Source organism: Nelumbo nucifera, chromosome 3, assembly GCF_055504915.1.
Source record: "Nelumbo nucifera cultivar China Antique chromosome 3, China Antique-T2T, whole genome shotgun sequence".
NCBI classification, from domain to species: domain Eukaryota; kingdom Viridiplantae; phylum Streptophyta; class Magnoliopsida; order Proteales; family Nelumbonaceae; genus Nelumbo; species Nelumbo nucifera.
Genome location: NC_142651.1, coordinates 4,134,538 through 4,162,290, shown reverse-complemented (window position 1 = coordinate 4,162,290; position 27,753 = coordinate 4,134,538). Strand labels below are relative to the sequence as shown.

The window sequence follows — 27,753 nt, the reverse complement described above, 5'->3', positions numbered from 1 at the left end:
TACGAATAAATTATAAAAAATAAAAAATAATAATTTATTAAAATAAGAATAAAATTGAAAATACATATAAATTTATAAATTAAAAATAAATTATTAAAATTTAAAATAATAATAATAGTAATAAAGTCCATGAAACAATAAAAGTATTTAATAATTAGCAAATTAATATCTTAAAACTATTAAAATATTTAATAATTAATAAAAATTAAAATAATTCATACAAATAAAAGTTATAAAAAATAATTTACTAAAATAAGAATAAATTTTGAAAGTATGTATAATGTATAGGAAGACAAGGGAGAGGGTGTTAATTGTCACCGTAGAAAGTTGCAGGGCGGTAGTGGGAAGACAGGGGAGAGAGACTACAAGCTGCTCGATTGCAAAGGTCTTCCTCGATAAACAAGGTGGTGCCGGTTGGGTTGAAGGTGGCCCACATGAGGGAATCGTAGCCGAAGACAAGGAAGTTACAAGGAGATAGGGATTTGAGGACGTCCAAGGAGACGCTGATCTCCACGAGTGATTGTTGCGGGACAACAGGCGATGTGGTGTAGTGGAGGATTGCAAGTAGCTGAATGGGCGTAGTCCGATATTCGGCGGCAGCTTCTCCACTACGGTATGACCCGGCGAGGGAACAGTATAGAGAGGTTTGAGCACTTTGACTGAAGCTGGAAATGAGTGTCACGACGGCTAAAAGAGCGGCCAAAGCGACGAAAGCCAGGATCCATGGCTTGTTGAGCTTGGATTTGGATAGGAGATGCCAACGCTTCATCATCACTACTTAGAAATCTTAATTTTTTTTATCGTACTGTACGTTTGTACTCTTGTTGATTGAGTTTCAGTGATGAAAAGAGAATAACAAAGAAATACATAAGGGTCTTTATTGTACTCTTCGTTTGTTCCGGATTAAGCTAGGCTAGTACAGTGACTCTCTGGCCTATAAGATGTCCAAAGTTCAACTATTTAAATTATCCCAGTCCAGCCCAATAATTTCAAAATAACAGTGGGTACATTGACCGGTAATCCTCCGATAGTAATTTCAAAAGCCAAGTTGAAGAAGTTGGAGTCCCGGGGCGATCTTGACCGGAGACATGCTGTAGCTATACTGTAAACTTAGCTTTTGCAGAGTGAACATAAGGAAGTTCTGCTATGCTTTGCAGAGACGTGTTGTTTCTGATGCAGTAGCTATACTGCAAACTTAGCTTTTTAATAAACAGCAGATACGTTGTTTCAGCAGACATGCTGAGGCAGTAATTATACTGCGAAATTGGATTAAAAAAGAACAATGGATATGCTGTTTCAGCAGACATGCTGATGCAGTAATTGTACTGCGAAATTGGATTAAAAAAACAACAGATACGCTGTTTCAGCAGACATGCTGATGCAGTGATTATACTGCAATAATCCATTGAGGAAACAAGTGAAGCTCTCTTGGAAGGCAGAGGATACATGGAAGGTAGAGGCTACATTACCTGATGTAGACGCAAATGAAGAAGGAGTACTAACTAAACTGTCCATTTGGCGTGAGGCCACTCTATATGATTCCAAGTGATTTCTGAAGGAATTCATGATATCTTTCTTAGGGTCAGAACCAGTGAAGTACTCCCGAGCAATACCAGTTAACACTCCACCAGACTGAGTATCTTGGGTTGCCACGTTTGCCACATTATGTGTTGTATTAGGCTTCTTCTGACCCTGCACCTTACCCTGCTCTTGATTCTTTATAGCCCACTTTGGCCTTCCATGGAGCTCCCAACATGTGTCCTGTGTATGTCTTGAACGTCACCAATGGCTACAGAACAACTTGTCTTTAACCATCACACTCCTCCTACTTTCCTCAGATTGAAACAGGGCATAAACTTCCTGAACTAAAGACAACTCTTTACTCCCTAAAATCTGAATTCTAAGAGGTTCATATACGGGGTTTAGTCCCAACAAGAAAGTAAAAACTCGCTGTTGAGAAACCAACTTCTTATAAGCTTTAGCATCATCATCATGCTTCCATTTTATAGCTTGATAGTGGTCCAACTCCTTCCATACTGAAGTAAGGGCTAAATAATAGGCTGGCAAACTACGGTTCCCCTGTTTACAAGTTGAGGATTCAGCTTGTAACTGGTAAATCTTAGCATAGTGCCTCTACTCAGAATAGGTGGTTTTGACTTGTTCCCATATTTCACTAGCGGTGTCTGCCCACATAAAGTTCTTCTTCACATCAGGTTTCATGGTTTCTAGAAGCCAGGACATCACCATACTGTTCTCTTGGTTCCACCTATCATGTTCAGTTGTCCTATTCTTGGGTTCTTTCACTCTTCCATTTATGTACCCAGCTTTTCCTTTGGCTGTTATGTAAAGTTTTACACCTTTAACCCACTCCAGGTAGTTCAGGCCATTCAAAGGAGTAATTGGCATAGGAAATATCATATTTTCAGCTCCAATACCAATTGTACTACGAGTTAATGTAACCCCAGATGAGGCAGAATCATCATTTGCCATTGACAGAAACAAAGGCTACAAGACAAAACTCAAACCACAAGTGCACAAGACTAATCCCCACTCAACTACTAACTCTCACAGTTATAATTAGGGCACTAAACACCCAGAAATCTTCTTTTGAAACAAAGAACCCACAACTGAAATCTAATGGCAGCCACTAAACAATTCAAAAAACAGTCCAAAAACACTGCTGAAATCCTCTAGCAATAATCAAACCATCCAAGAACAGTTCAAACCATCCAGGAAATTGGACTTCAACCAAACAGTTCACAAACAGTCCAGAAATAATAAACTACACCGCTGAAATCCTCTAGCAGCACTCAAACCATCTAAGAATAGTCCAAAAAATTAGACTTCAGTTATCATTGGTCTATGCACAACACACATCAACCAATCACAGCATATACCTGTGACAAAAAGGGAATCAAAGATCCCTGTACAGCACCTGTACGAAGGTGCTGTTCCAAGACTGAGTCTTCACAGCATCAGCCAAGAGAAAGAGAGCCTTCATAGGATCGGCCCCCTCCTACTATTTGATTAGGGTTTCTGCCTTCACTGTCCAAGAGTCAGAAAACTGGGTGGAAGATTTCTAGGTGAAAGGAATGTGATTCAGAGGAGAAAAGAGATTCCTATCGCCCAGAATTATGCTCTGATACCATCTTTTCTTTCCAGAAGAGAGAGAAGAGAAAAGAGAAGAGAAGACGAAAAAGTGTTTGAGAGTCAAAAACTGAAGCTGGTGGCTCCCGGCTTCCTATTTGTATTAACATGATGTAAAATAAAAGAAATAGAAATTATAAGCATGCCCTTGGTGGCCCACCCTAATAATAAGAACTTAAACAAAGAAAACAACATGCTAACAGAACCCTAAAAACAAAAATAAAAAACTAATTCTAACAACATTTCCCATGCCTAAAGGTCTCTGTCGAATTCTTTTGCAGGTTAGTACTTTCAAACTCCAAGGTTGCAATGATAACAAGAAGCTCTCTCTCTCTCTCTTTGTGATGTACATAGACGTATGCTTAAATACATAACAAAGGGTGGCCCAGAACATATGCACACATACATATGTGTACAAAAATATAAAAGGGCAGACCAGTGCACGAGGCTCCTGCCAATGTGGGGTCTGGGGAGGACGGACGTATGCAGCCTTAACCCTGTATATACACTGAGGTTGCACAAAAATATCATAATATGCAATATATTCTCACTGTGAGATTGAACATTTTGTTTCGTTTTGGGGTTGTGAAACAAAATGTCTGCAAGTGTTTATGGTTTTGTAATATGCTTACAGGTACATGATGAGTTACTGTTGGAAGTTGATCCTTTTGTAATAGGGGAGGCTGGATTATTGCTACAGTTAAGCATGGAAAGTTCTGAATCGCCTCTAGGTATGCATGAACTCAACATAGCATAAACTGGCTTTGTAATTTGTCACCATCATCATCATCTAGGCCTTACCCCAACAATATTGGATCAGATACATGAATCCTGTTTCTCCATTCCATTCTTTATAGTGCCATATCCATTGTTAAATTGTGAGCGCTTAAATTATTTCTTACCACTTCAATCCATGTCCTTTCTGGTCTGCCCCTAGTTCTTCTGGCCCTTTCAACCCATTGTTAAATTATGGCTTTTAATTCTTTGGAAATATATTCACTAGTATCTTTTTCCTTGTGTCAATTCCTTTGCAGGTCAAACTGAAGGTTGGAAGAACCTGGGGTTCTTTGGAGCCTTTCCAGGTGGAGCAATACAAAGAAAAAAGTCCTTTTATAGTATTCTTGAATTATACAAAGAAATGTCTTTCATCATCAGTTGGTACAGGAAAACTTTATTCTGTTAAAGAGCTTTTACATTAATTTGTATAAATATGTGGAAGACTTGGTTACTGGGTGGAAAATTTTACTATATTTTGTCAATCGAGTCATAAAATTGATGCTCTGTAGGCATTCAAATGCTAGAGGAACTATCAAATGGAGGAGGAAGTGGCAAATTTATGCTGGTAGATCAACAAATTCATTGTCAACTGCATGAGAAGAGCTTCCTGTACCAACAACCTCTACCTTCATTTAGAAGTCATCTAGAAGGATGATTCATGAAAGAAATTGGGTCAAAAGTTCATTTCCTCTTATGAGGAAGAGTTAAGTTTACTTCCATTCAGGTCTTGATTATAATGCTTGGTTTGAACTGCAATTGCTGAGTTGTCCAAGAGCTCATTGTTGGAATCTTCAGAAATGGACTCAGCAAGAGATTTGCTAGATTCTGTAACTTCAAAAAGAAGTCCTTAACAAAAGGATTTTTGTACCTGCACATGGAAAGCAAACAGTTTGAGTGGATGCTCTCAATGTCACTTTGTGAATTTTAGAGACATGGATGCTTCTGGAAAAGACACATCTTGTGTGGATGACAAGTTTTGTTGCTCTTGCTTGTCACACTGTGCCAGTTACAACGGTTACTATGGAGGCAGGTACAGAGCAATTCTGACAATGTTCAGGTTTAGTGCAGAAGGAACATGTGAAAGGAGTGTTGAAGGTTGGAAAAAATTCAAATTGGGTTATACCTGATAGGTGATTGAATCTATGAACAGCTGAGACATGGTAGCCAAGGGTACCCTGGGGTCTTGTGCACAAAGTACTGCCAATGGGTTATGTTGGTAGAAGGATCGTCTTGTTTTCATGTTCAACGTTGTCAGGGAACAAAAAGATGTTGTTATAACAACCGCAGGAAACATTGAATATCATGAACAGGTGGCTTTATGAGGTTTTGGGCTTTTATCTTTTTAGTAACGCTGCAGTATCAAATCAGCAAAGAGAATAATCAACAGATGATGTTTTTTTTTCGAGAGTGATGGGTCACTAATCAGCAATGAGAATAATCAACAGTTGAGAATTTTTATGAAGAGTTTGGTGGCTCAGGAATCAGCAGTCAGCATGAGAATAATCAGCAGTGATTATTCATGGTTATTGTCGTGGTTTCAGGATGTTTCTGTTGCGATGGAGCTTGAAAGCTGCATTCTTTGAAGAGACAAGTGAAGTTGTTGCTAGGAAGACATAATTTTGTGCTGCTTTCTGAAAATCTATAGACAAGCTACCTGGACTGGACATTCTCTTCGTATGTGATTCATCGGATTCTTTATTTTCAGTTCTCGTGTGGTTGAAACTCTTAGATTCTTTTCCCCCTATGTTTTTTTAAATTCTTTTTTAGTTTTGTCGTCTAGTCTCTGTCACTGGTAAGGAGGAAGCTGGCATTTCTTTACTCTGGTTCCTCTTTTCTTGACTCTCATGCTTGCCAAGAGGAGAATTGCTCCTGAGAGGTCAACTTCCATCTGAAATTTCAGCTACAACATTAATCTATTATTTTTTATATTTATTTAATGGTCTGTTATTTTTTATATTTGTTTAATGGCGGGAGTACCAAAAGGAACACCATTTGGTAGTAAGAAACAATTGTGTTTGCATTGATGAAAATGCCAAACATCCACAAAAATTGTATTCTTATTTGCATCTTTCAAAACAAATGAGTTGAGTGCAAAGTGGGTGTGTAAATCTTGAAACACTTTGCACTCATATGAACCAAACATTTTTGTTTTGCACTCTACAAATTTATATTCATACTCCAACCAAACGCAGCCTAAGGGAAAGAGACCCACATGGTATGCTCGAAGCAACTTAATTTCAAAAGCAACAGACTTTCTATGTAGTTTTTTATTTATGAATGGAAATTTACTCTACTTATTTCACCAGTAACCAGAGCCTATGGAATCCATTAGATGATTGAATGATGAATGGATATGCATTGTTCGAGTTCAACCTTTGGTTCTTCCACAACAGGTTTGTGATCTCCTCTTCATTTGGGTCCACTGTTTTTGTTACCTCTCATCAAATGGAGGTTCAACTTTAACTTCTTTGGCCTTAATGAACAGTGGACCCATTTGATGAGGGGTAACAGAAGGTTCATCAAATACAAAGATTCAGAACCTGGCATGAGCCCGACCCTACTTATCTTAATTCCTAACCCAAGCCTAACCCACCTATGTACATATTTTTTAATAAACCATACATATATATATATATAATGCATATATTCAACATCTATGACGAAAAACAACTGACCAATAAACCAGAATTATAAACGTGGTAGGGAACATGGTGTTATTTATCAAAATTTATAGGTGGGTTTTGATTGGTCAAAACTCTTTCTATATCATATCTTTTTTCCATCATAAATTTTCCCTAAATTTTAATGTAGGCTGATTGAGCAACCCAAGTCCGAACCCAAGTCAAATGCATCAAATTTTAGTTTGGATTGGGCCTCAATTGGACAATTCAGACTTGATCTAAGTTTGTATTGTCTGCACTAAAATCTGCATATGTTTATTTCCTCTCTTAAATCAGAGGTTTTTTTAAGACGTCCAAGTGGTCTAGTAAATTAATCAAGACTGCATTTGAATAAGCTTTATGCATTTGAATTAGCAAACGCTTTTTACCAAAAGAAAAAAAAAAAAAAAAAAAACAGACTATTAGCAAACGCTTGATTCACCTTTTTTTAGGCTCGTTATTTTCCACTGCCCATCCCAAAGCTCAAACAAGAACAATTTATCCAAACATAATAAGTTTTTGAACTTAGGCTTGTACATTAATGAAATAATTTTTAATTAAAAACTAATATCTATCCTCACCATTCTATTAAATAGGTTCCTTGAATATTCTTGTTGAAGCCTGACTTGTATTTGGCATTGATTCCATACATCACTCCTAGAGGGAACTCATATCCAATGATCGTTTTAGTCATAAAGATAAACAATGCTCCTGTTTTAGAATTTCATCATTTGGATTTCACAACTTTGACCCATTCAGAGGTTGTCAAAAAGTCATTAAGAATTTAAGAATAGGAATGGTTTTAACTTTCAACGAAATAATGGTTTTAACTTTCAATGAGAAGTTATCCTTGGCTTAAGTAGATGCCAGCTGGAATAATGTATTGACTTTTTGAGCCCTATTTTTCTGCTGTACTAATAATTACTTTTAATTTTGCTAGGTTCTGAGAATCTAAAGCAAGAATAAGAACGCTCTCTCCCAACTCCGAAGGACATAGTTGCAGCAGCTCTAAATGCTAATCCATTGGATTTGGAGTTTCATCAATTATCCATTTGTTATTCCATGCAGTATATTTTTACGCTTTAACATTGTTCTTAAAAATGACAAGCCAAAAGTCAAGGTTTTAAAAAGACCAGTTCTCGGGTTGAACGGTCTCATCATCTGGTTTGAACGGATGGATTAAAAAAAATTAAAAATAATTTAAATAAAAAAATGCCCAAAAACTATTGTCTGGGTCAATGGATCGATGGTTCAATCACTCGGGTCAATGGGTTACTGACCAAATCAACGGTTTTTGGCCTAAAAGTAGTTGTATGGTGAAAGGGAACCAGTTGCTTGACTAGTTCCTAAATCAACTGGTCTGATTGTCTGGTTCGGTTTTCAAAACCATGCTAGAAGTTTTTTCAATTATCCATTTGTTATTCCATTTAGTATAGTTTTAAGCTTTAAAAGTGTTCTTGAAAAAACAAAAGAATCAAATTAATTAGTGTTGAGTTTTGGGCTGATATGACATGCTTTTTATTTACATAGCATGGTTAGGGAGTTATTGGGCCTTAGGCCCATTAGTTTATATTTTATGTTAAGAGTGCTTTTAAGTTCTCACAAGTAGTTGACTTACTAAGGGCATACTTGTCTTTATACTCTCTTTTATTTATGAGTATATAATCTAATGAAAGGGGCGGTCAAACCTAATTTTGAGCTTCTCCCATTGTCTTCTATCTCTCATCTCTCTCTTTCTTAGCTGAAACTTTTTCTCTTCTTTCTTTTCTTCTTCTTCTTCTTCTTTCTTTTTATTATTTATTATTTTTCTTTTACAGTTTTTATATCAAAATAGGTTGCCCAAACCTTTCTACTTGGTATCAAAGCAAGTTTAAATATTTCTTTTGTTGCTCCATCATATAGCCCTAAATTAGCTGGCTACATGATAAGGTAAAGGATTGATCGAAGACTTCAGGTAAGCCCAGTTTTTGGAATTTTCTTTTGGGTGGAATTGCAATCCCTTGTAGCTGGTCTAGGGTTTTACACCGAAAATAGGAAAAAGTGGAGAAAGGGGGAGAGTCTTATTTTAGTAGGACTCTTCAATTTTGACCTAGGAAGTGGTGCTCTAGTTTTTTAGGGTTCCTTAAGATTTTCTAAAGAGGGTCGTTCAAGTCCCAGCCTTTTTGGAGGTTTTTGGAGGGAGCGATAGCCTCTTCTTTCGCTCCCACAGGAAAAAAAAAAACTTTGGAGGGAGGGGCTTCTAGGGTTCTAGGAGGGTGTTTGAGGTTTCTAAAGGAGACAAAAACCTTCTTTTTCATCTCAAATTGATTTCCTAACCTATTTCTGAGAGTTATGGAGGGTTTTGTAGTTGAAAACAAATTTTCAAGAGAAATAAGATTCGGGGGAGGAGGTGTTGGATACCTCTTCGGGGTCGGAACCATCACTACAATCAAGTTGAATGGTATAAACTACTTAGAATGGTTACAATCTGCAAAGACGACCATTGGTGCTCTTGGGAAATTGGGGTATGTCACCAATAAGGAAAAGAAACCTAAAACTAATCATTCTCGATGGGTACAGGAGAACTACATGGTGATGGCTTGGCTGTGTAATTCTATGTTGCCCCATATAAGTAAGAACTTTTTATGGGTTAACGCAGCTAAGGAGATTTGGGATGGAGTAGCAGAAACTTATTCACATAATGAAAATGTTGCTAGAGCCTATCGGTTAAGAAACTAGGTGATTGTACTAGGCAGGGAGATAAGTTTGTTGCTATTTATTTTTCAACCCTAAAAACCTTATGGTAGGAGATAGATCATTTGGAGAATGTGGTTTGGGAAAGTAGCAAAGATGCAACAACTTATCAGAAGTTGATAGAAAAGAATAGGGTTTTTGAGCTTTTAGCTGGACTTAACCCTGAGCATGATATTGCACGACAACATATTCATTCTCGAAACAGTATAACTCTCTCTCAGGCATATGCCTTTGTGTTTGGAGAGGAGAGTAGGAAAAATGTGATGATGAGGAACCCAGGCCTTGAGCAATCAGCTATGGTTAGCAAAATGAAGCCTAAGCCGAATGGGGATAAGGGTGGAAATGAACCGAGGAAGGAGGACTAAAAGGATCTGATCTATGACTACTGTAAGAAACCCAAACATACCACAGATACATGCTAGAAGCTTTACCCACACCTTGTACCGAGCCAGCTTAGAAATAAGAAGGGAAATGTGAATATGACAGTGACTGGTGATTTATTAGGGCTACTTACTATAGCCTCTCTAAAATCTATTGCAATAGTTGCAATGAAGGCTGAATTGGAGAGATATGGACAGTTCCTGAATCAGAAGGATATAGCCAGTTCTAACTTAGTATCAGGTGGACAACAAGGTGCAGGTGGATCAGGAGGTAGTCATTCTACCTCGTTTGCACACATAGGTAGTTCACATGCCACTGCAATTTATGTATCCACTACAGGTAAGGGGGGACCGCCCTACATTGTAGACTCAAGAGCCTCAAAACATATGACCACCATTTTCGCCCCATACCACCTCTGCTTTGGCAGAGATAGAGTTTTCACAACTGATGGATCACATGTTTCCATTGTTGGGAAAGGGTCTGTCAAGATAACTGATATCATTACCCTACCTTCTGTCTTTCATGTTCTTAGACTGAGCACTAATCTTTTATCTGTTAGTAGCTTGATAAAGAATTTTAACTGTTCTATGATTTTTTCTCTTAGTCATTGTGTTTTGTAGGATCTGGAATCAAAGAGGACGATTAGGAGTGGTCGTGAGGTGAATGAAATCTATCTTCTTGATGGACTTTCCAATCATTAGAGTCATCATGCAAATAGGAGTATTGAGTCAGAGTTAGTGGGTCAGGTTATGCTTTGGCATAATTGGTTACGACATTTGTCTTTTGCTTCTTTGCGTTTTTTGTTTCCCAAATTGTTTGAGTCAGTCGGTTTGTCCAGTTTGGAGTGCGAAGGTTGTCAACTTAGAAAGCATTGTAGGCATTCCTTTAAAGCAAGCAACAAAAGATGTTCTTCTGTTTTTTATGTTGTTCGTACTAATGTGTGGGGGCCATACCATGTTTCCTCTATGGGTGGCTATCGGCATTTTCTTTTATTTGTTGATGATTATTCTCAGTACTCTTGGATATATTTGACGATATCTCTGTTATGGGCCCGAGCGTAGGATCCCGTCACGGGTCGGTCCACGGTGCGAAAGCCCCCTGCTTCCCCTTGCGCCTTCCCTTGCTTACAGACCCTATTACGGAAACCCAATGGGTGATTTGTCCAAGAGACCACCCGAACTCTCCTTTGGGGTGATTTGTCCAAGAGACCACCCGAACTCTCCTCACTCTTTTCGTGGCTGGAAAACTGAATGTTTTATTTCAATTCGTAGCTCCTTAAATAGGAGATTACAGAAGGGAATTCCTAATTAAACTCAAACTCCAATTTGAACTCAAACTCCTAATTACCTACTCCTATTGGTAACTCACTCTTACTTAAGATAAGATAAAGATGAGATTAAGATAAAGCTAAGGGATAAGGGATAAGATAAGGATAAGGTAAGCTGGCGGCGAGTTGGCTTGATGTGTCCAGATAAGGGTGGGCCCACCCCCATGAGCTACCGTGTGGGCCCCGCTCTACTGCTGCTGCCGGGTGCGTGCGCGCGGCTCATGGTGCCACTGCCGCACGGTGCGTGCGCGCAGTGCTGCTGCCGCGCAGTGCGTGCGCTCGCCTCAGGGTGCCGCTGCCGTGCACGCGCCTCATGGTGCTGCTACCGTGCTGCTACCTGGCGGTGCGTGCTGCGCCATGGTGCCGCTGCCGTGCGGTGCCGTGTGTGTGCGCGGTGCGTGCTGGCGTGCAGTGCGTGCGGTGCGCGCTGTTGCCTGGCGGTGCGTGCTGCGCGCCATGGTGCTGCTGTCATGCGGTGCCGGGCGTGTGCATGGTGCATGCTGCCGTGCGGTGCGTGCGGTGTGCGCTGCTGCCTGGCGATGCGTGCTGCGCGCTATCGGCGGTGCATGCTGCAGTGCTGCCAGGCGGTGCCCACTGTTGTGCGGCCTGTTGTGCGGGCTGCTGCCTATGACTGCGCCGCGGTGCCTTGCCGGATGGTGTGACCATAACATTACACCCCTCCCGGACTACGAGCTTGTCCTCAAGCTCGTGTTCTGGATACATGGCTTGGGATTCTGCGAATGGATCCAACGACTGCACACAATTTCTCAGTCCAGCAATAGTTTGAACAACAGGGACTGCCCCGTCTCTCCGTGCGTCACGCTGGATTATTCGGTGCCGATCCCAGCCACCTTCTTTTGTTTCCCGCTCCCAGGCATAGCCATGGCTTATAGTGACTACACGCTCTGCTGCACTCAGGCCAGCCGCAAGGACATTGAAGTGTTCCCTACCTCCTGGGTCATATAGTTTGAAGTAGTTTTGTGGAAGGTCCACATAACAGAAATCACGTACTGGACCACGACCCTGTTGTGCTCTATTGTGGATCATAAGAATGCTGTACCGGGTATGCTTACAGTAGAGGACCTCCAGAGCGGCCTTACCGAAGAGGACCATGCGTTTTAAAATATCCTCTCGGCCTTCCCCATATATTCTTTCCTCAATATTACAAAACATAGGACTATCCATGAACACAAAATCTATGTCATCAATATAAGCTTGGAAGAAAATTACCTCTATATCCTGCCCCTCCACCTTACATCTCTTGCGCACTCCTGTTTCTTGGATTTCTGTATAGTTACCATACGGTGGTGCCGCAACCATAACTTTATGTCCACGCTGAGCCAAGGCCTTCGGTAAAGCCCCAGCAACATTGCCAAGCCCACCTGCCTTCGTCAAAGGAGCGCATTCAGCAGGTTCTACTATAATGTTCGTGTCATCGTCCCTGGCCAAAAGAGGAGACTTTACAGTTTCATCTTCCGTGCGCTGATCCTTGGAATTAACTACAGCTGTAGGGGCAGTGATCTGTTGTTCGCTGCATGCCTCTGCCCAGTCCGGACGGCGTCTGTTTGTGTTGGCGATTCCCTCCGAACTCATTTCTTTATTGGAGAGGAATGCTTCCAGCAGGCGTCGCATCTCCCGGACGTCTTCCCTGACTTCACGAACCTCCATGCTGGTTTCTGCAAGTTGGTGTTCCAGTTCGTGGACCTTGGAAGACATCCTATTGCCGGATGGTGTAATGTTATGATCACACCATCCGGCAAGGCACCGCGGCGCAGTCATAGGCAGCAGCTCGCACAACAGGCCGCACAACAGTGGGCACCGCCTGGCAGCACTGCAACATGCACCGCCGATAGCGCGCAGCACGCATCGCCAGGCAGCAGCGCACACCGCACGCACCGCACGGCAGCACGCACCATGCACACGCCCGGCACCGCACGGCAGCAGCACCATGGCGCGCAGCACGCACCGCCAGGCAGCAGCGCGCACCGCACGCACTGCACGCCAACACGCACCGCGCACACACACGGCACCGCACGGCAGCGGCACCATGGCGCAGCACGCACCGCCAGGCAGCAGCACGGTAGCAGCACCATGAGGCGCGTGCACGGCAGCGGCACCCTGAGGCGTGCGCACGCACCGCGCGGCAGTGGCACCATGAGCCGCGCGCACGCACCCGGCAACAGCAGTAGAGCGGGGCCCACACGACAGCTCATGGGGGTGGGCCCACCCTTATCAGGACACATCAAGCCAACTCGCCGCCAGCTTACCTTATCCTTATCTTATCCCTTATCCCTTAGCTTTATCTTAATCTCATCTTTATCTTATCTTAAGTAAGAGTGAGTTACCAATAGGAGTAGGTAATTAGGAGTTTGAGTTCAAATTGGAGTTTGAGTTTAATTAGGAATTCCCTTCTGTAATCTCCTATTTAAGGAGCTACGAATTGAAATAAAGCATTCAGTTTTCCAGCCACGAAAAGAGTGAGGAGAAATCGGGTGGTCTCTTGGACAAATCACCCCAAAGGAGAGTTCGGGTGGTCTCTTGGACAAATCACCCATTGGGTTTCCGTAATAGGGTCTGTAAGCAAGGGAAGGCGCAAGGGGAAGCAGGGGGCTTTCGCACCGTGGACCGACCCGTGACGGGATCCTACGCTCGGGAATAGGATCTCGTCACGGGTCGGTCCACGGGGAAAACCCTCTGTTTTCCCTTGTTCCTCCCTGCTCTTGATGGACCTATCTAGGCGCCCTAATGGTGATTTGTTCAAGAGACCACCCGAACTCTCCTCACTCTTTCTTGACTGAATATTTGATATCCTCATTCAATAATGGTGTCTCCTTAAATAGGAGATTACAAGAGTCCTAATCTTAGGGAGTCTCCTTGCTGAATAGGGAGACTTCCAATTCTATCTTGCTAAGGATAAGATAAGCTAATCCTAATCTGATAACAAGATAAACTAATCATAATCTGATAACAAGATAAACTAATCCTAATATGATAAAAAGATAAACTATTCCTAATCTGATAATAAGATAAACTAATCCTAATCTGATAACAAGATAAACTAATCCTAATATGATAATAAGATAAACTAATCCTAATCTGATAATAAGATAAACTAATCCTAATCTGATAACTTACTAACAAGATAAGATAAGAGCAATAGAATAAGATAAGAACAAGCAAGATGATCTAATCTAATCTGGCGGTGGGTCAGGTTCCTGTTGCTGCCGGTGGCGATGGTACGTCTTTCCGAGGAATGCGTCCATAACATTACTCCCCTCATGGACTACGAGCTTGTCCTCAAGCTCGAACTCCGGATATGTGGCTTGGAACTCTGTCAATGGGATCCATGTGGCTTCGGCCAATGGTAAGCTACACCATTTCACCAAGACTTCAAGAACTCCTTGATTGAAATGAGAGCGGATGACAACTTTAGGTTGGGAATCAGTTTGCCATCTTGCAAGGGTGGCAGGCAGGGGACTTGGTCCGGAGGAACGCCCGTAAATGGTTTCAGCAAGGCGATGTGGAAGACGTCATGAATTCGGCTGGTCTCTGACAGTTCTAGCTGGTAGGCCACACTGCCAATCCGTCGTAGAACCTTGAAGGGCCCATAGGACTTAGGGGCCAGTTTCGGGGCAACTATACTAGGACTAGTAATAGCTGCTCGGAGAAGCTGCTGTTGCTGTTGTTGATCATGTTGTTGCTTCTGTTGCTGCAGTTGTTGCTGTTATTGGTTGTCTGGCTGCTGTGGCTGAGGGTGTTGTTGCTGTGGACCAAGAAGAGTCTGCTGCTGCTGCTGTTGTTCGCCGGACGGCTCCGTCAAGTCTGGTCGGAGGCTATTTGTGGTTACAGTCCCTTCTGAATTCCTCTCCCTGTTAGAGAAATACGATTCCAGCAAGCGCCACAGCTCCCGAACATCGTCTTTGACCTCACGAACCTCCCTGCTGGTTTCTACGAGCCTATGCTCCAGTTCATGGACCCTGGATGATAGCTGCTGCAGATCTCCCATGACGACCGACTCTGATACCAAATGTTATGGGCCCGGGAATAGGATCTCGTCACGGGTTGGTCCACGGGGAAAACCCTCTGTTTTCCCTTGTTCCTCCCTGCTCTTGATGGACCTATCTAGGCGCCCTAATGGTGATTTGTTCAAGAGACCACCCGAACTCTCCTCACTCTTTCTTGACTGAATATTCGATATCCTCATTCAATAATGGTGTCTCCTTAAATAGGAGATTACAAGAGTCCTAATCTTAGGGAGTCTCCTTGCTGAATAGGGAGACTTCCAATTCTATCTTGCTAAGGATAAGATAAGCTAATCCTAATCTGATAACAAGATAAACTAATCATAATCTGATAACAAGATAAACTAATCCTAATATGATAATAAGATAAACTAATCCTAATCTGATAATAAGATAAACTAATCCTAATCTGATAACAAGATAAACTAATCCTAATATGATAATAAGATAAACTAATCCTAATATGATAATAAGATAAACTAATCCTAATCTGATAACAAGATAAACTAATCCTAATATGATAATAAGATAAACTAATCCTAATCTGATAATAAGATAAACTAATCCTAATCTAATAACTTACTAACAAGATAAGATAAGAGCAATAGAATAAGATAAGAACAAGCAAGATGATCTAATCTAATCTGGCGGTGGGTCAGGTTCCTGTTGCTGCCGGCAGCGATGGTACGTCTTTCCGAGGAATGCGTCCATAACAATCTCGTGATGATGTGTTGGTTTTAGTTCAACAATTCCATTAGATGGTGTTGACATAGTTTGGTGTATGAGTGAAAGTGTTTAGATCAAACAATGACAAGGAATACTTTGAATAAAAACATGTCATCATACTTTTTGAAGGCAAATGTGGAGGTGGAACAAGGTGATGAAGAGAGCAAAGGTGGAGGCTATGAAGACGCAATTGAGATTAGTACAGAGAATACCGGTTACTTGGACGGTTCCCAGGTCAACCGGTCTAGTCTAGTTTTCAAAACCATGCTCTATTCCTATTTCGTCTTCTTTTGCTTTAATCTTTTCTTAATTTGATTCCGTCTCTAGTTATTTTGAATTTGAATTCTAGACAAATTTCCTTCCAATGCTCAATCGGATTGAACTAATGAATCCACTTAATTGTAGAGCTCTCAACACTTGGAACTTTGGAAGAACAAAATTGGATTTTTAGAAATATTTAAATGTGATGTCAATGGAATTTGACAAAAGGGAAGTATATTTAAGTCCAACATTTTAAAATACGACCCGTAAATGAAACCGTTATGGGCACCAGTTTTCGGGTCAACGGTCCGACTGTCTGGTTCGAATGGACGACCCATTTTGACAGCAAAATTAAAAAATAAAAAATGGTCAAAACCATTGAACGAGTTGACAGTTCGATTGCTTGGGTCAACAGTTTATTGACTTTTTCAATAGTTTTTACCAGATTCCTGGTTTTGGGTAAAATGGAACTAGTTGCTTGGACGATTCCTGGGCCAAACGATCAGACCGTCCGGGTCAACGACGGTTCGAAAACATTCTTTAAGTCCTTTGACGTAAAGGTATATTTAAGTGTTTTTGAAAATCATGTTTTGAAATTCAGTACTGAAGTGAGACTAACCTCAAAATCTCATTTGTAAGAATGGTACTTTGGGGGTAGTGACATTAAATTTAGTGCCTTAAAATCTCATTTGTAAGAAAGACCTAATTAAACTTTACATTCTAGCACTTTGCTACCACTTTTAGCATTTTGTTAAATGGTCAATTAACTTTCCTCATACAAGATTTTCATTTTATGTAACTGCCATGTGTGGGTATTTAAACTTTCCAAAATATACAAGTTACCCTTATATCATTTTATGAGACGTTTTGGCAAAAATAAATAAAATGGAACAAAAATAAAAAAAAATGTAAAAAATACAAACAATATAAAAAAATAATAAAAATAAAAAATTACAACAAAATTTTCAAAAAATATAAATAGATATATTAAACTATATAAAGCAAATATTTAACTTTAGATTTTATACAAATAAAATCCAAATATCATATATCATATATATTTAATACTTATTTACACGTACAAATTCGGGCATAAAAAAAAAAAGAAAATACAAAAAACACTAACAGTATAACAAGAGATACCATGCTCTTATATGCCTATTTTCTTTGTTTTGATATTTTTTTAATCAACTTAGCAGGCTTTCAATGGACATTTTAGTAAGTTTAATTTTACTATCAAGCTCGTTGACAAGGCAGGTGCTAATTACTTGAACATTAAGTTTAGGGTAGGCTTTGTTACAAATGAAAGTTCGGGGGGGGGGGGAGTGTTAGTACTCCAAAATACATAGTGTTGATCTGTAAGTTTTCTTTTTCTTTTTAAGTGTTTTTGTTTTGTTTTTTCTTTTTCATTCTCTTTCTTCAGTCTCCAAGTCGAAAAGGAGAAGTTGTTGGCACATTCATTCTCAAAGCCAATTGATTTCAAAAGACATCAATCTGCTAAGGCGAAGAAAATAATGGTGATCACTGCAAATGAAGATAAATTAGGGTTTCCGTATTGGATACCAGTTTGTCGAAGATTTAGTCCTGATGCTCCATTCTTTGCTTCCAGCAACATAGAACGAGAGCTTCTCGCCAAACAGGTTCGTTCTGTTTTTTTTTTTTTTTTCCATTCTCCTAAGTTAATTATTTATTTTCTTTGTTCGGGTTTTGCAATCGTCTGTGCGAGGTTTTAACTTCTGCAAAGAAGAGAAAGAATTACTTCGAGTAATTAACGAGCAATTCATGCTATTAGTTCCCGATTTTCAGAAGAAGTAATTACTTGTATTTTTAGCCTTCAATTTTGAACAGGGTTTGCTTTGTTTGGGCAAATTCTCGGTATAGAAAAAGATAGTCATAAGGAAGTACCACTAAACTTGAGAAACTCAAAGAAAGAAAAAAAAAAAAGTGATTTACTTTTACCTTTGCACGTATAAATCTTAAAGAATAAAGAGTTTATTGTTTGGTTTCAATCCCCATATGCATAGACTAAAACATCATACTTGTACAACTAAGAAGAACTTCGTTTGAAATGGCATGGAACGTATGAAACATTACACGGTCTTTGGGAAACGTTACAAGTATATTTCATGGCTCTATTTGCCTAAATGGAAATATTTGGTAGAAGATATTGGCTATCGTGTCTACTTTTAAGCTATATACATGACATTTCATTCAATCTGGTTTAAAAAGCAGCATCGGCATTAATCTATTTTCAACATTTAAGCAATACCTGTAAAATAACCCATATTGCTCAGTAGTGATAATCCTAAGATATCCATGTTTTTCCTGTGTATTAGGGGTACCATACAAGGATATCACCTTAATACATTGATTCAAGGGTATATTTACAAAAGGACACATTGATTTTTCTAGGACATGTTTGTGGCATTTTAATTCTTAAATTTTAGCACTTCATATCATACTGAGTAGATATGTACTTGAGCTTGTGAGTTTAACCTCATTAATGCACAAGAATATATTTTCGAGAAATACAGATTACATGAAGAGATGAAATTCCTTCTTGGTTAAAACATCAAAATATCATAATGTGTATTCATATGATGTAAAACAGTAAAGTCGATATCCATGATTTATAGTAAAATAATCCTGAAAAACATACCTCTTTGGATGGACAATTCCCTTCCACATGGTGCACTGATGTGCTGAATGCAAACCATCTGATGGATAGTAGATGGAAAAACCTCTTTATCAGAAACATGGATTGTTTCATCCTCCACATCATGTTTACTCTATGATGTATTGGTATGGACTCTATGAGTGGCAACCACTGAATAGGGTCCTTCAAATAGTAAAGGGTGGAAAAAACCCTCTTCCATTTTTGGGTAAACAATTGAGCTTCATTTTTACCATAGTTTTCAAGGTACCAAGGCGAAGCTAGGTGACAAGGGAGCGCCTTATTGCTTAGTCATCTGGGCGATGCCTGGGTGCCTGCCTAGGCAATGAGTTTTTGAGAATAAAAAAAATATAAATCCTAGAGTAGTTCCTTAGGTTTCATAGTAATAAGCAGTAATCTTTAACTAATAATTACCATAATCCTCATGAAATAAGTGTAAACCCCATGTGGAAAGATAGAAAATCAACATGTTTATGAAAAAAGAAGATGATGATGAAGAAAAAGTCCTATTGATTGTTCTTGTGTGTGTTAATAGGATAAAATCTTCAAATTATTTCTTACTTGTTAATTTAGGTTTTAAAGTCTGAAAGGGTTCAAGTCTATGTCACTGACTTGTGTGTCAATTGAATCCATGCAAATAAGAAAATAATAAAAAGAAACTAGTATAAAAAATAATATTTTTTATCAGCAGCATAAAAATAATAATATTATTTTACTATAAACCCGCAATATGAATACTTTAGTCTAATAATATCTATTGTACTACTATTAATAACATAAAATAAAATATAAAAATATCATATGGTGTCTTGCATATAAATATGTAGCTGTTTGAGCAAGGCGACCCTCAAAGAGCGCCTTATCGCCTAGGCATAGCCTTGACAACTATGATTTTTACATGACAGCAATCTTATGATTAGAAGTGCCCTTTCATGCAAGACCCCCTTTATTGAGTATAGACTCTTTTAAATTTTTCTATTTTAGAATTTTTTTGGTTCATTCATTGTTGGAAGTATTCTTTTCCTGCATTTTTTTTCATTATATAGTACTGATATATATATTTTCTTCTTTGTTTTTGGCCAATTTATATCCAGGTTGCATTAGATTTAACTGAAGATGAAAAGAATCAGATTCTAGACATGGAGTATGAGGGAGGATGGTATGTAATTCCTTCTTGGCTTTCTAATAAATTATCCTCTCGTTAGGATAGAATGCAAAAATTTATTCTTCCTTTTTCCTCTCTTATTGAAGAGCTAGACCAAAATAAAATGTTGTCATATATTGATCTGTTAGGACTTAATAAAGAAACAGAAAATAAAGAGTTTACATAGAAAGGGCATTGTGGTAACATGTTTTGCTTGTGTCTCAGCACTGTCACAGTGAGTCAGTACTCTCAGGATGGGTTTCTACCTCCTGTCTTCTAAACTAGCCTTAAAATATGTTTTTATGTTATACTCCCATGATACAGATACTCGTGCTGAGATATTGTTTCATATGTAATTTAAATGGATTTCTGAATAATCTCCAAAAGCATTGGTTAAGGAACTAAGATTTGCTGATTTTATTCATCTGCTTCTGCCCCCACCCCATCTCAGTGATAGTAGTTAGATTCCATTTTCAAAGTTTATGCTCAGAAGATCTCTCTCTCTCTCTCTCTCTCTCAGTTTTAACTCAGGTTGAAATAAAGGAAGGGGAATTGAATTGTCAAAGTCAAATTTCTATGTTAACGTAGTGCATCAAAACCCTAAGGTTTCATGTTTGAGTACACAAATGGTAACTATAAGTTGTTTTAGATATACTAAATTGTTGTTGTATATTCTACTTGCCCTCTCCCTTCCATTGATATTTCTTTTCTGGAGTTGTGAAGAAAATTTTACTGGATGAACTTTTTAGTTCGTTTTCCATGTCTCCTGAACAACTTTTTTTTTATCTTCCTATTTTATGTAACTAGGAGTGAACTATCAGACCTGAAACCTCATGGTTGCAGCAGAGAGACCCTCTGTAAGCAACTCACTGCATGTTCAATTCACAATTCATGATTTAAAAGTTGGTTAGTGAATCCAAGTACCAAAGTTCAATTGAACTAAGCCTTGTCCCAACTATATGGTGATGGCTACATGATCCTGTCCCACCATTCCACTCTGTTCAGTGCCATATCCATTGTTAAATTATTGGGCCTCAACTCATTTCTCATTAGTCACTACTTCAACCCATGTCTTTTTTGGACTGTCCCTTGCTCTTCTAGACCCGTCAACTTGCAACAAGTTACTTCTTCACCTATTGGGGCTACTCCTAGGTTCCAATGAATATGCTTATTTCTGATCCCATTCTTTCTAGTTTTCCCACTCACCAAAATTCAATACGCCATTAATTGCCATTAATTTGTTAAGTTAGTGACATCAAAATTCAATTCACCATGTTCAGAATATCAATTTGCTTAATTTATAATAATATGCAACTCTGATTAGTTTGTTTCCCTAAATTCATGGCCAAGCCAAATAATGTGTTTTCAACCATAAGAAAAAGATTATTTATGTGATTTGCTTGACTTTCTGTGATTTGTAAATTGACTTGTAGTCCATCAAGAACCAGTTCAAGGCAAACCAATTAATTATTTGCTGGTAGTTCTGGAGCATAGTACTAAGAACCAGTCAGGATATTTTAGTTCCTGTCAATTATTCAAAACTATACAGGACACAGGGATTATTTCATACCTTACAAAAATAGTAATCAGATACGTTCTATATTTGTAGTAAATCAAGAATCAACTCAAGGTGAATCAATTCACCATTTGTCAGCTGTTCTGGAGAAACTGGTGACTATGGCCCCAAGAACCGTTCATAACATTTTTGTGCCTGTTAGGTTAGCAATGAAGATGGGGCTGTATAAGCATGGAAAGTTACTTAGATATGTTTCATATTCACTAATTGCATGGATACGTGTAATCAATTTATGCTTCCCAAAGAAAGGCTTGCAAAATAAATTCCTGGAGCATTAACAGAACAATCAGTGCTCTAAATGAGCCAAGCTAGCTTAGCTCATTCTTGAGCTAGGCTCATGAACTGACCTCAGTTCATGGAAAGTTACTTAGATATGTATAAGCATGGAAAGTTACTTAGATATGTTTCATATTCACTAATTGCATGGATACGTGTAATCAATTTATGCTTCCCAAAGAGAGGCTTGCAAAATAAATTACCTGGAGCATTAACAGAACAATCAGTGCTCTAAATGAGCCAAGCTAGCTTAGCTCATTCTTGAGCTAGGCTCATGAACTGACCTCAGTTCAATTCTCAGGTGTGCAAACCAAGTGCAGGTGTCAACCTAAGCTCATTTACCTATACAAACCTTAAGGGCCAAATCTCTTATAGGATTAATATATTGCCTAGAAATCTCTTATAGTTTATTATTTTTTTCTTTCTTTTAGTTATATGCACTTAGGTCCTCATTTTATTGGTTCTATTTTTTGGATTGAATGAGACCTGATATGAAAAATGTGAGCCAAACAAGCAGTGCTAACCTGATCCAGGGACAAACTGTTGGTTCCATAGCCTAAGTTAAGATGGGTAAAGCATGGCTTAAATCTGCTTGCATAGGCTGAGCAACAGTGATGACAAGTCAGATAATAAATTGAATTTTCAATAGAAAATTTTATTGGCAGAATGTGTCAAGTTTTCTCCTCTTCTATGCAATAATTCTGTCCATCATAAAAATTTGGGAAAAGGAATTGTTGGCTTGTATTAAATGGCTTTTTCCTATTCTGGCTGTGCACTCTTGAATCCTTTTTGTATTCAGCCACCTTCCTTTTCAGTTGCCTCATTGCTTTTAAATTATAAACTAGGGTGGCTTTGCTAGATTGTATTAGTGTATTCAAGGGATATCAACCAATTGCTTTGTGTCCATTTGGGAGATATGGTCTGTAGATAATCAACATGATTATATCAATTTAATCGCTGTGTTTACTTTCCATTGGTTAAGAATATTTTGAAATGCAGTTAAGCAAAGAATTCTATGAACTAAATGATTGCTACATTTTTCTTGGGGCATTTTTTGAAATTGTGACATCCTAGGTTTGATCTGGAGCATGGAAGTTCAGAACACCCTTCAGTATTAACTACCTATAGGCAATGATGCAATAGCATGTGCATGGATGGACCAATTTTACCTTCTTTGGAAGTCCAAAGGAAAGCCCTCAGATCTGAGAAGAGTGGGTAGAAGTCTTCATAGGAACTCTGGTCTCATTACAAGTGAAAAGACAAAAAATACTTGAATTTATATAATGACAAAAAAGGAACATTTTTGTTTATGAAAACAAGTACCTTTTGATCATTAATTAGGGGTTTGCACTTTGCATGGTTTAGGACCACCATTTAAGTGCTCTGTCTTCAGACAGTAAATGCCATTATTCCCTTTCTGATAAAAATATTTCCGTACTACTGTGTTTTATATGTTCTGTGTTCAACAATTTGGTCTTCTAGCAGGGTTGTATTTTGCCCAATTGTTGGTTGTGGTGCACAGTTGAGTTCTTTGGAGGACTTTGAAGATCACTACCATGCCCGACACACTGCATCTTGTTCAGTTTGTTCAAGGGTTTACCCAACATCACGGTTACTCAGTATACATGTTTCAGAAGCCCATGATTCCTTCTTTCAGGCAAAAGTTGCACGTGGCTTTCCCATGGTATTTCTTCTTCTCCATTGACGGCTTTGTTTTTTTGCAATATTATGCCTTTGGTCAGGTTTCTGCTTTTCATTGCATTCCATCCTTGTATATTTATTTAACCTTTTTTTTTCCAATTCAATTCTCATCTCATTTAGGAACAATGGCTGCTACTTGTTTATTTAATGCGCATATGTTTTGTGAAGCAGCTTGCACATGTGACTATGAAGTCTATGATGTTATGTACACTTAAAAATATCAAAATGCATGTTGTGAAGTACAATTCAGAAAATGAGGAGACCAAGTATTTTCCAAAGCAACTCTTTTTTTCAGCTGTTAAGCTGGGATTGAACTTGTAGGGTTAAAAAATTCTCAACAAAAAGTCAACTAAATTATTGGTTCACCCAACTGGAAGTATAGCTTGATCCCAAGGGGAGAGGACTAAAACCAGGATGGTGGAAACTATATTTCTATAAGACCAGAACATTACAACATACTAAATAGCACTCTTTTTTGCTAACAATAAATAGCATTTAATGTCTTGTTACTATGTCTCCCTATCGTTTCTTGGATCCCGGTTACAAGATTATAACTGAGAACAAAGCTTCTCTTTTTCTATAGCACCGTAATCATCATATTTCATTACTAATTTTTCTATGCATGTATGAAACAGTACGAGTGCCTGGTTGAGGGTTGTGGGATGAAACTAAAGAGCTATAAAAGCCGGCAACAGCACCTTGTAGACAAGCATAAATTCCCCACTTCATTTGAGTTCTTTAAGAAGGCACACCCATCAAAGAAACAGAGGCAGAAGTATCAGCGTAAACAAGCTGACCATAAGAGGGAGGAGGCAATGGAAGAGGAAGAGATGATTACTGGACTGGTTTCGGCAGTCTCAAAATTAAGCATGGACTCTTCTCCTTCGTCTATTAGTTTTGGACATCGCCGCAGCCATGGCCTCAAGTTCACTCCTCGGTCTCTCCAGAAAGGATGAACGGATAGTCAGCATATAGTTTCAACAAAATTACTACCATGATGTACCTGTTGTTGAGGACGACCGATGACAACCTAGTTACAGAGATCTACTTTCATACTTGGGAGGGGTATAAGAAAAAAATTTGAGATGGTTTTAGTCTTTTTTTTTTCCACAAAATCTCCAGCTAATGTCAAAATCTCAGAGGAACTTGGTGTTCTTGCATGTTGATGCAAATCATGCAATCATGGAGCAATTTGACAGGCTTCAATGACTGCAAACTGAATGATGAAGAAATATTTCCATTTAGATCACCCAAGAGGCGGGAGATTGTTATTACAATAACTTTGTCACGTAACTAACGGTGACAAACTGGTTCAGTTGATTGATAAGGTCTCTGGCTGATTCTATTGGAGACTTTGGGACCAAATTCCGCTCTCACCTGGGTTGGGGGGGTGTTATAAGTAGGGGGGTGGGGTCAAGCCCCAAACTCAAGATAAAAATATCTACTGACCTTACTAAGATGAGAAATAACAGCAGTGCTATATTGGGAAGCAATAGATGAACAACATAAAGGAATTAATGCCATTGCTAGTTGAACCCCCAACCTGCCCTAAGAGTCTAACCCAACCTGGTAACATTGGGTTGAATTGGGTTTAGTTGGCTTAATTTCTTCACTTCTTTTGCCTCTGGGTCGTGGGTTCATTGGTTTGACTATTCAGGTCCAATGGGTTAGATCATGTCACGCCATCAAATGGATTGGATCGATTCGAATAAGAGTATATCCGAATCTGATCTGACACTGTTAATTACTGATTTGATCTGATCCAAAGATCCAATTGGATCTGATAGACATGGATCTAAATTCGAATCTGATCGGGAAGTTAGATATTCGGATCTGATCTGATCTGATTTGTTTTCTTTAAAAATTAATAAATTATTAAAAGAAAAATAAAATATACCAATTTAAATAAAGAAAAACAAAAAATATAAGTTTTTTTTATTATTTTCATCATATATATAGATGTTTTTTATAAAAAAAATAAATAATATAACAAATTTACAAAATTATATTATAAATAAATAAATAACATATATCTATTATATATATTTATATAAATAAATATATAGCATATATATCGGATTGGATCCAATCCATTTGCATCCCTATATGAGAGAGAGAGAGAGGTATAAATATACATTTTATCCTTAAAAAATGTATAATTATTTTTTAGATGTAATATATGTATATATAAATATTATTTTATATTCTTTAATTCAGTATTTATTTTTTTATTTATAAAATAATGTTAAAAATTGCAATTTGAGGCCCAAAAAAGGGTTTTGGTGAAAATAGCAGGGTTGGCGCCTTGGGACAAAGATCTTGAAAAGTTACCAAAAAAATGATCACCCAAATTGGGCGTCAGAGTGCAAAGTTATGGCCTTTGGAAGTTTATACATACAATGGGTGTGCAACCCGCAACTAAGTGATTGGGTCAGATGGGATAATGGTTGAACCGTCTGAGTCAAACAGTTTTTTACCAAGTCAACATTTTTATCAAATAACAAATTTCAACAAAACCAGACCTGGAATCAAGGCCGAGTGACGATTCAAATGGTTTAACTGACTAGGTCAATAACAGGTTGAAACACAGGAGTGTTATGAATGAAAAATCTAAAAAGTCCAGATTTACTCCTCACAAAACACACCTCACCAACCTGGCACACATTGCAGCCGTGAATAGGAACATCTTCTGTACTGTATATTATCATTTACAATGCATGGCTGGGATGTATTGTGGTAGGTCGGTGTGAGGAACAGACTCAAATCTAAGCCTTTAAAGCTCAAATATATATATATATATGCAAAATTATGTATTGTAAATATAAATTATCGTGTTCAAATTGGGTCAGGTCTGTCCAGATCTTGATATTCCCAATTATGCTGCAGTGGCTTCTAGGTCGGTGCGGGTAGAAGATCTGAACGGGCCAGGTTTCCCAAAGCCTCAAGCAACTTTTTTTCCAGTTGGATTTTAGATTATCACAAGTTGCATCCCTGATCTCTACATCTGGCAGAAGTAATACTGAGACACATTTAAAATTGGGGCATTTTGGTAGCCCATTCTGCATGAAGAAACTTTCATCCCCAAATTCCAATGCTGTAAGCAAATTACCCTATGCTGCAAAAATTAAGGCCATCAAGTGGTCTTCGAGAGCAGTTCGGATCTGACATGCACAACGTTATAAGCACATTCAATAAGCACATAAAATTTTTTTTAACACTTGTTCCTTAAAATACTTCACCCCATTCTTGACATCTTTAAAAAAAGATTAAAACCCACTTTTAATACTTATTTAATATGCTTAATTATGTTGTACCTATTAGATCCGGTCCCCTTCAGAGCTCAGAGCAATGAATTAATTCCATCCATTCAAGTGATTACCAAATTAAACCAAAGATTGGGTTTGTCAATATGGCACCCATAAATAAGTGACATATCAGAGTTTTCATATGGTAGAAGTAGAATATATCATATTTTCCTTTTCCACTTGCAGACATGTGATGGGAGAGCTGGATAGGCATTGCCCCATAGAATATAACATCAGGTTTAATAGGGAGGACAAAAAATATAGAGGAACCCAACCCAAAGTAGGGATGCAATTTGAATCCAGTTAAGCTCAACCCAGCTTGAAGAAAGTTAGTCTGGGTTTATATCAACTTCATATTGAGTTAGTGTTAAGGATTCGGGCAATCTGATTTCACCCTCATGCATATCCCATATATCTTCAAATGTGTGTGTATATATATATATATATATAATGTATGAGTTAATGAATGAATGTATTTGTTTATGTATATCTATTAATAATTTTAAATTTGAAGACAAAATATTTTAACCTCATTCATTTTTTGGGAAGGAGGAGCGTGTAAATTGGTAGGTCCTACGGACAAGAAATAAATTCATGTTCATTTTTCGGTATTAGTGGGTTTTGCAGAAAAGAACAATTTTCGAACAGCTCATTTATCTATGGAAAGAATACTCTCCACAGATTTAGATAAATTACTTATCCATACGTCCCAAAAATTGTTAATCATGATTCAAGTGCATTTACCCACAAAAGAGGCCTTTTTGAGATAAATGATATATGGCACTTCTAAAACATCACAATTGAACATTTGACAAAAATAAATGAAAATTTGGATCAGCTTCAACCCAGTCCAAGCTCAACTCAACCCAATTCTAGTCTAGCCCAAAGTCATATAATTGGGTTAGGGTTCAACAACTCGGGTTGGTTAGGGTTGCCCTCAACCCGGCCTGACTTACGATCTATGGTCTTATAGTCTTTTACAATTATACTAATGGCTGATGCACAGACAGCAAGTCCGTGCATGTGGCATAAGTTGGTTTCGC

General features: G+C 38.5%; 2 protein-coding genes across 4 annotated transcripts in view; both read left to right on the top strand.

The window, feature by feature from the left end:
* Positions 1 to 5,876, top strand: part of LOC104592880 (coiled coil protein) — a 29,016-nt gene extending 23,140 nt beyond the window's left edge. For both annotated transcript variants that reach the window (XM_088900133.1, XM_088900134.1), the window contains exons 7-9: positions 3,782 to 3,878; positions 4,182 to 4,251; positions 4,434 to 5,876. In XM_088900133.1, coding sequence (XP_088756259.1) covers positions 3,782 to 3,878; positions 4,182 to 4,251; positions 4,434 to 4,521 — 255 coding nt within the window. In that variant the 3' untranslated portion in view covers positions 4,522 to 5,876. The remainder of the gene's footprint in view (positions 1 to 3,781; positions 3,879 to 4,181; positions 4,252 to 4,433) is intronic.
* Positions 5,877 to 17,350: 11,474 nt separating this feature from the next.
* On the top strand, positions 17,351 to 24,654 carry LOC104592879 (nucleic acid binding / zinc ion binding protein). Of its 2 annotated transcripts, none has more exons than XM_010252406.3 (4): positions 17,351 to 17,674; positions 19,803 to 19,867; positions 23,190 to 23,388; positions 24,041 to 24,654. In XM_010252406.3, exons 1-4 carry the CDS (start codon positions 17,549 to 17,551, stop codon positions 24,359 to 24,361), a joined length of 711 nt encoding a protein of 236 aa, XP_010250708.1. In that variant the 5' UTR covers positions 17,351 to 17,548; the 3' UTR covers positions 24,362 to 24,654. The 2 variants fall into 2 exon arrangements, with proteins under 2 accessions (XP_010250708.1, XP_010250707.1); XM_010252405.3 differs by having other exon boundaries at positions 17,384 to 17,674; positions 23,187 to 23,388.
* The last annotated feature ends 3,099 nt before the right edge of the window (positions 24,655 to 27,753 follow it).

Bases quoted from the DNA above. Each gene is read 5' to 3' on its own strand.
- LOC104592879 (XM_010252405.3), top strand. From the start codon at position 17,549: ATGGTGATCACTGCAAATGAAGATAAATTAGGGTTTCCGTATTGGATA. The intron at 17,675-19,802 runs GTTCGTTCTGTT...ATTTATATCCAG, and splicing joins GAGAGCTTCTCGCCAAACAG to GTTGCATTAGATTTAACTGA. The intron at 19,868-23,186 runs GTATGTAATTCC...TTGGTCTTCTAG, and splicing joins ATGGAGTATGAGGGAGGATG to CAGGGTTGTATTTTGCCCAA.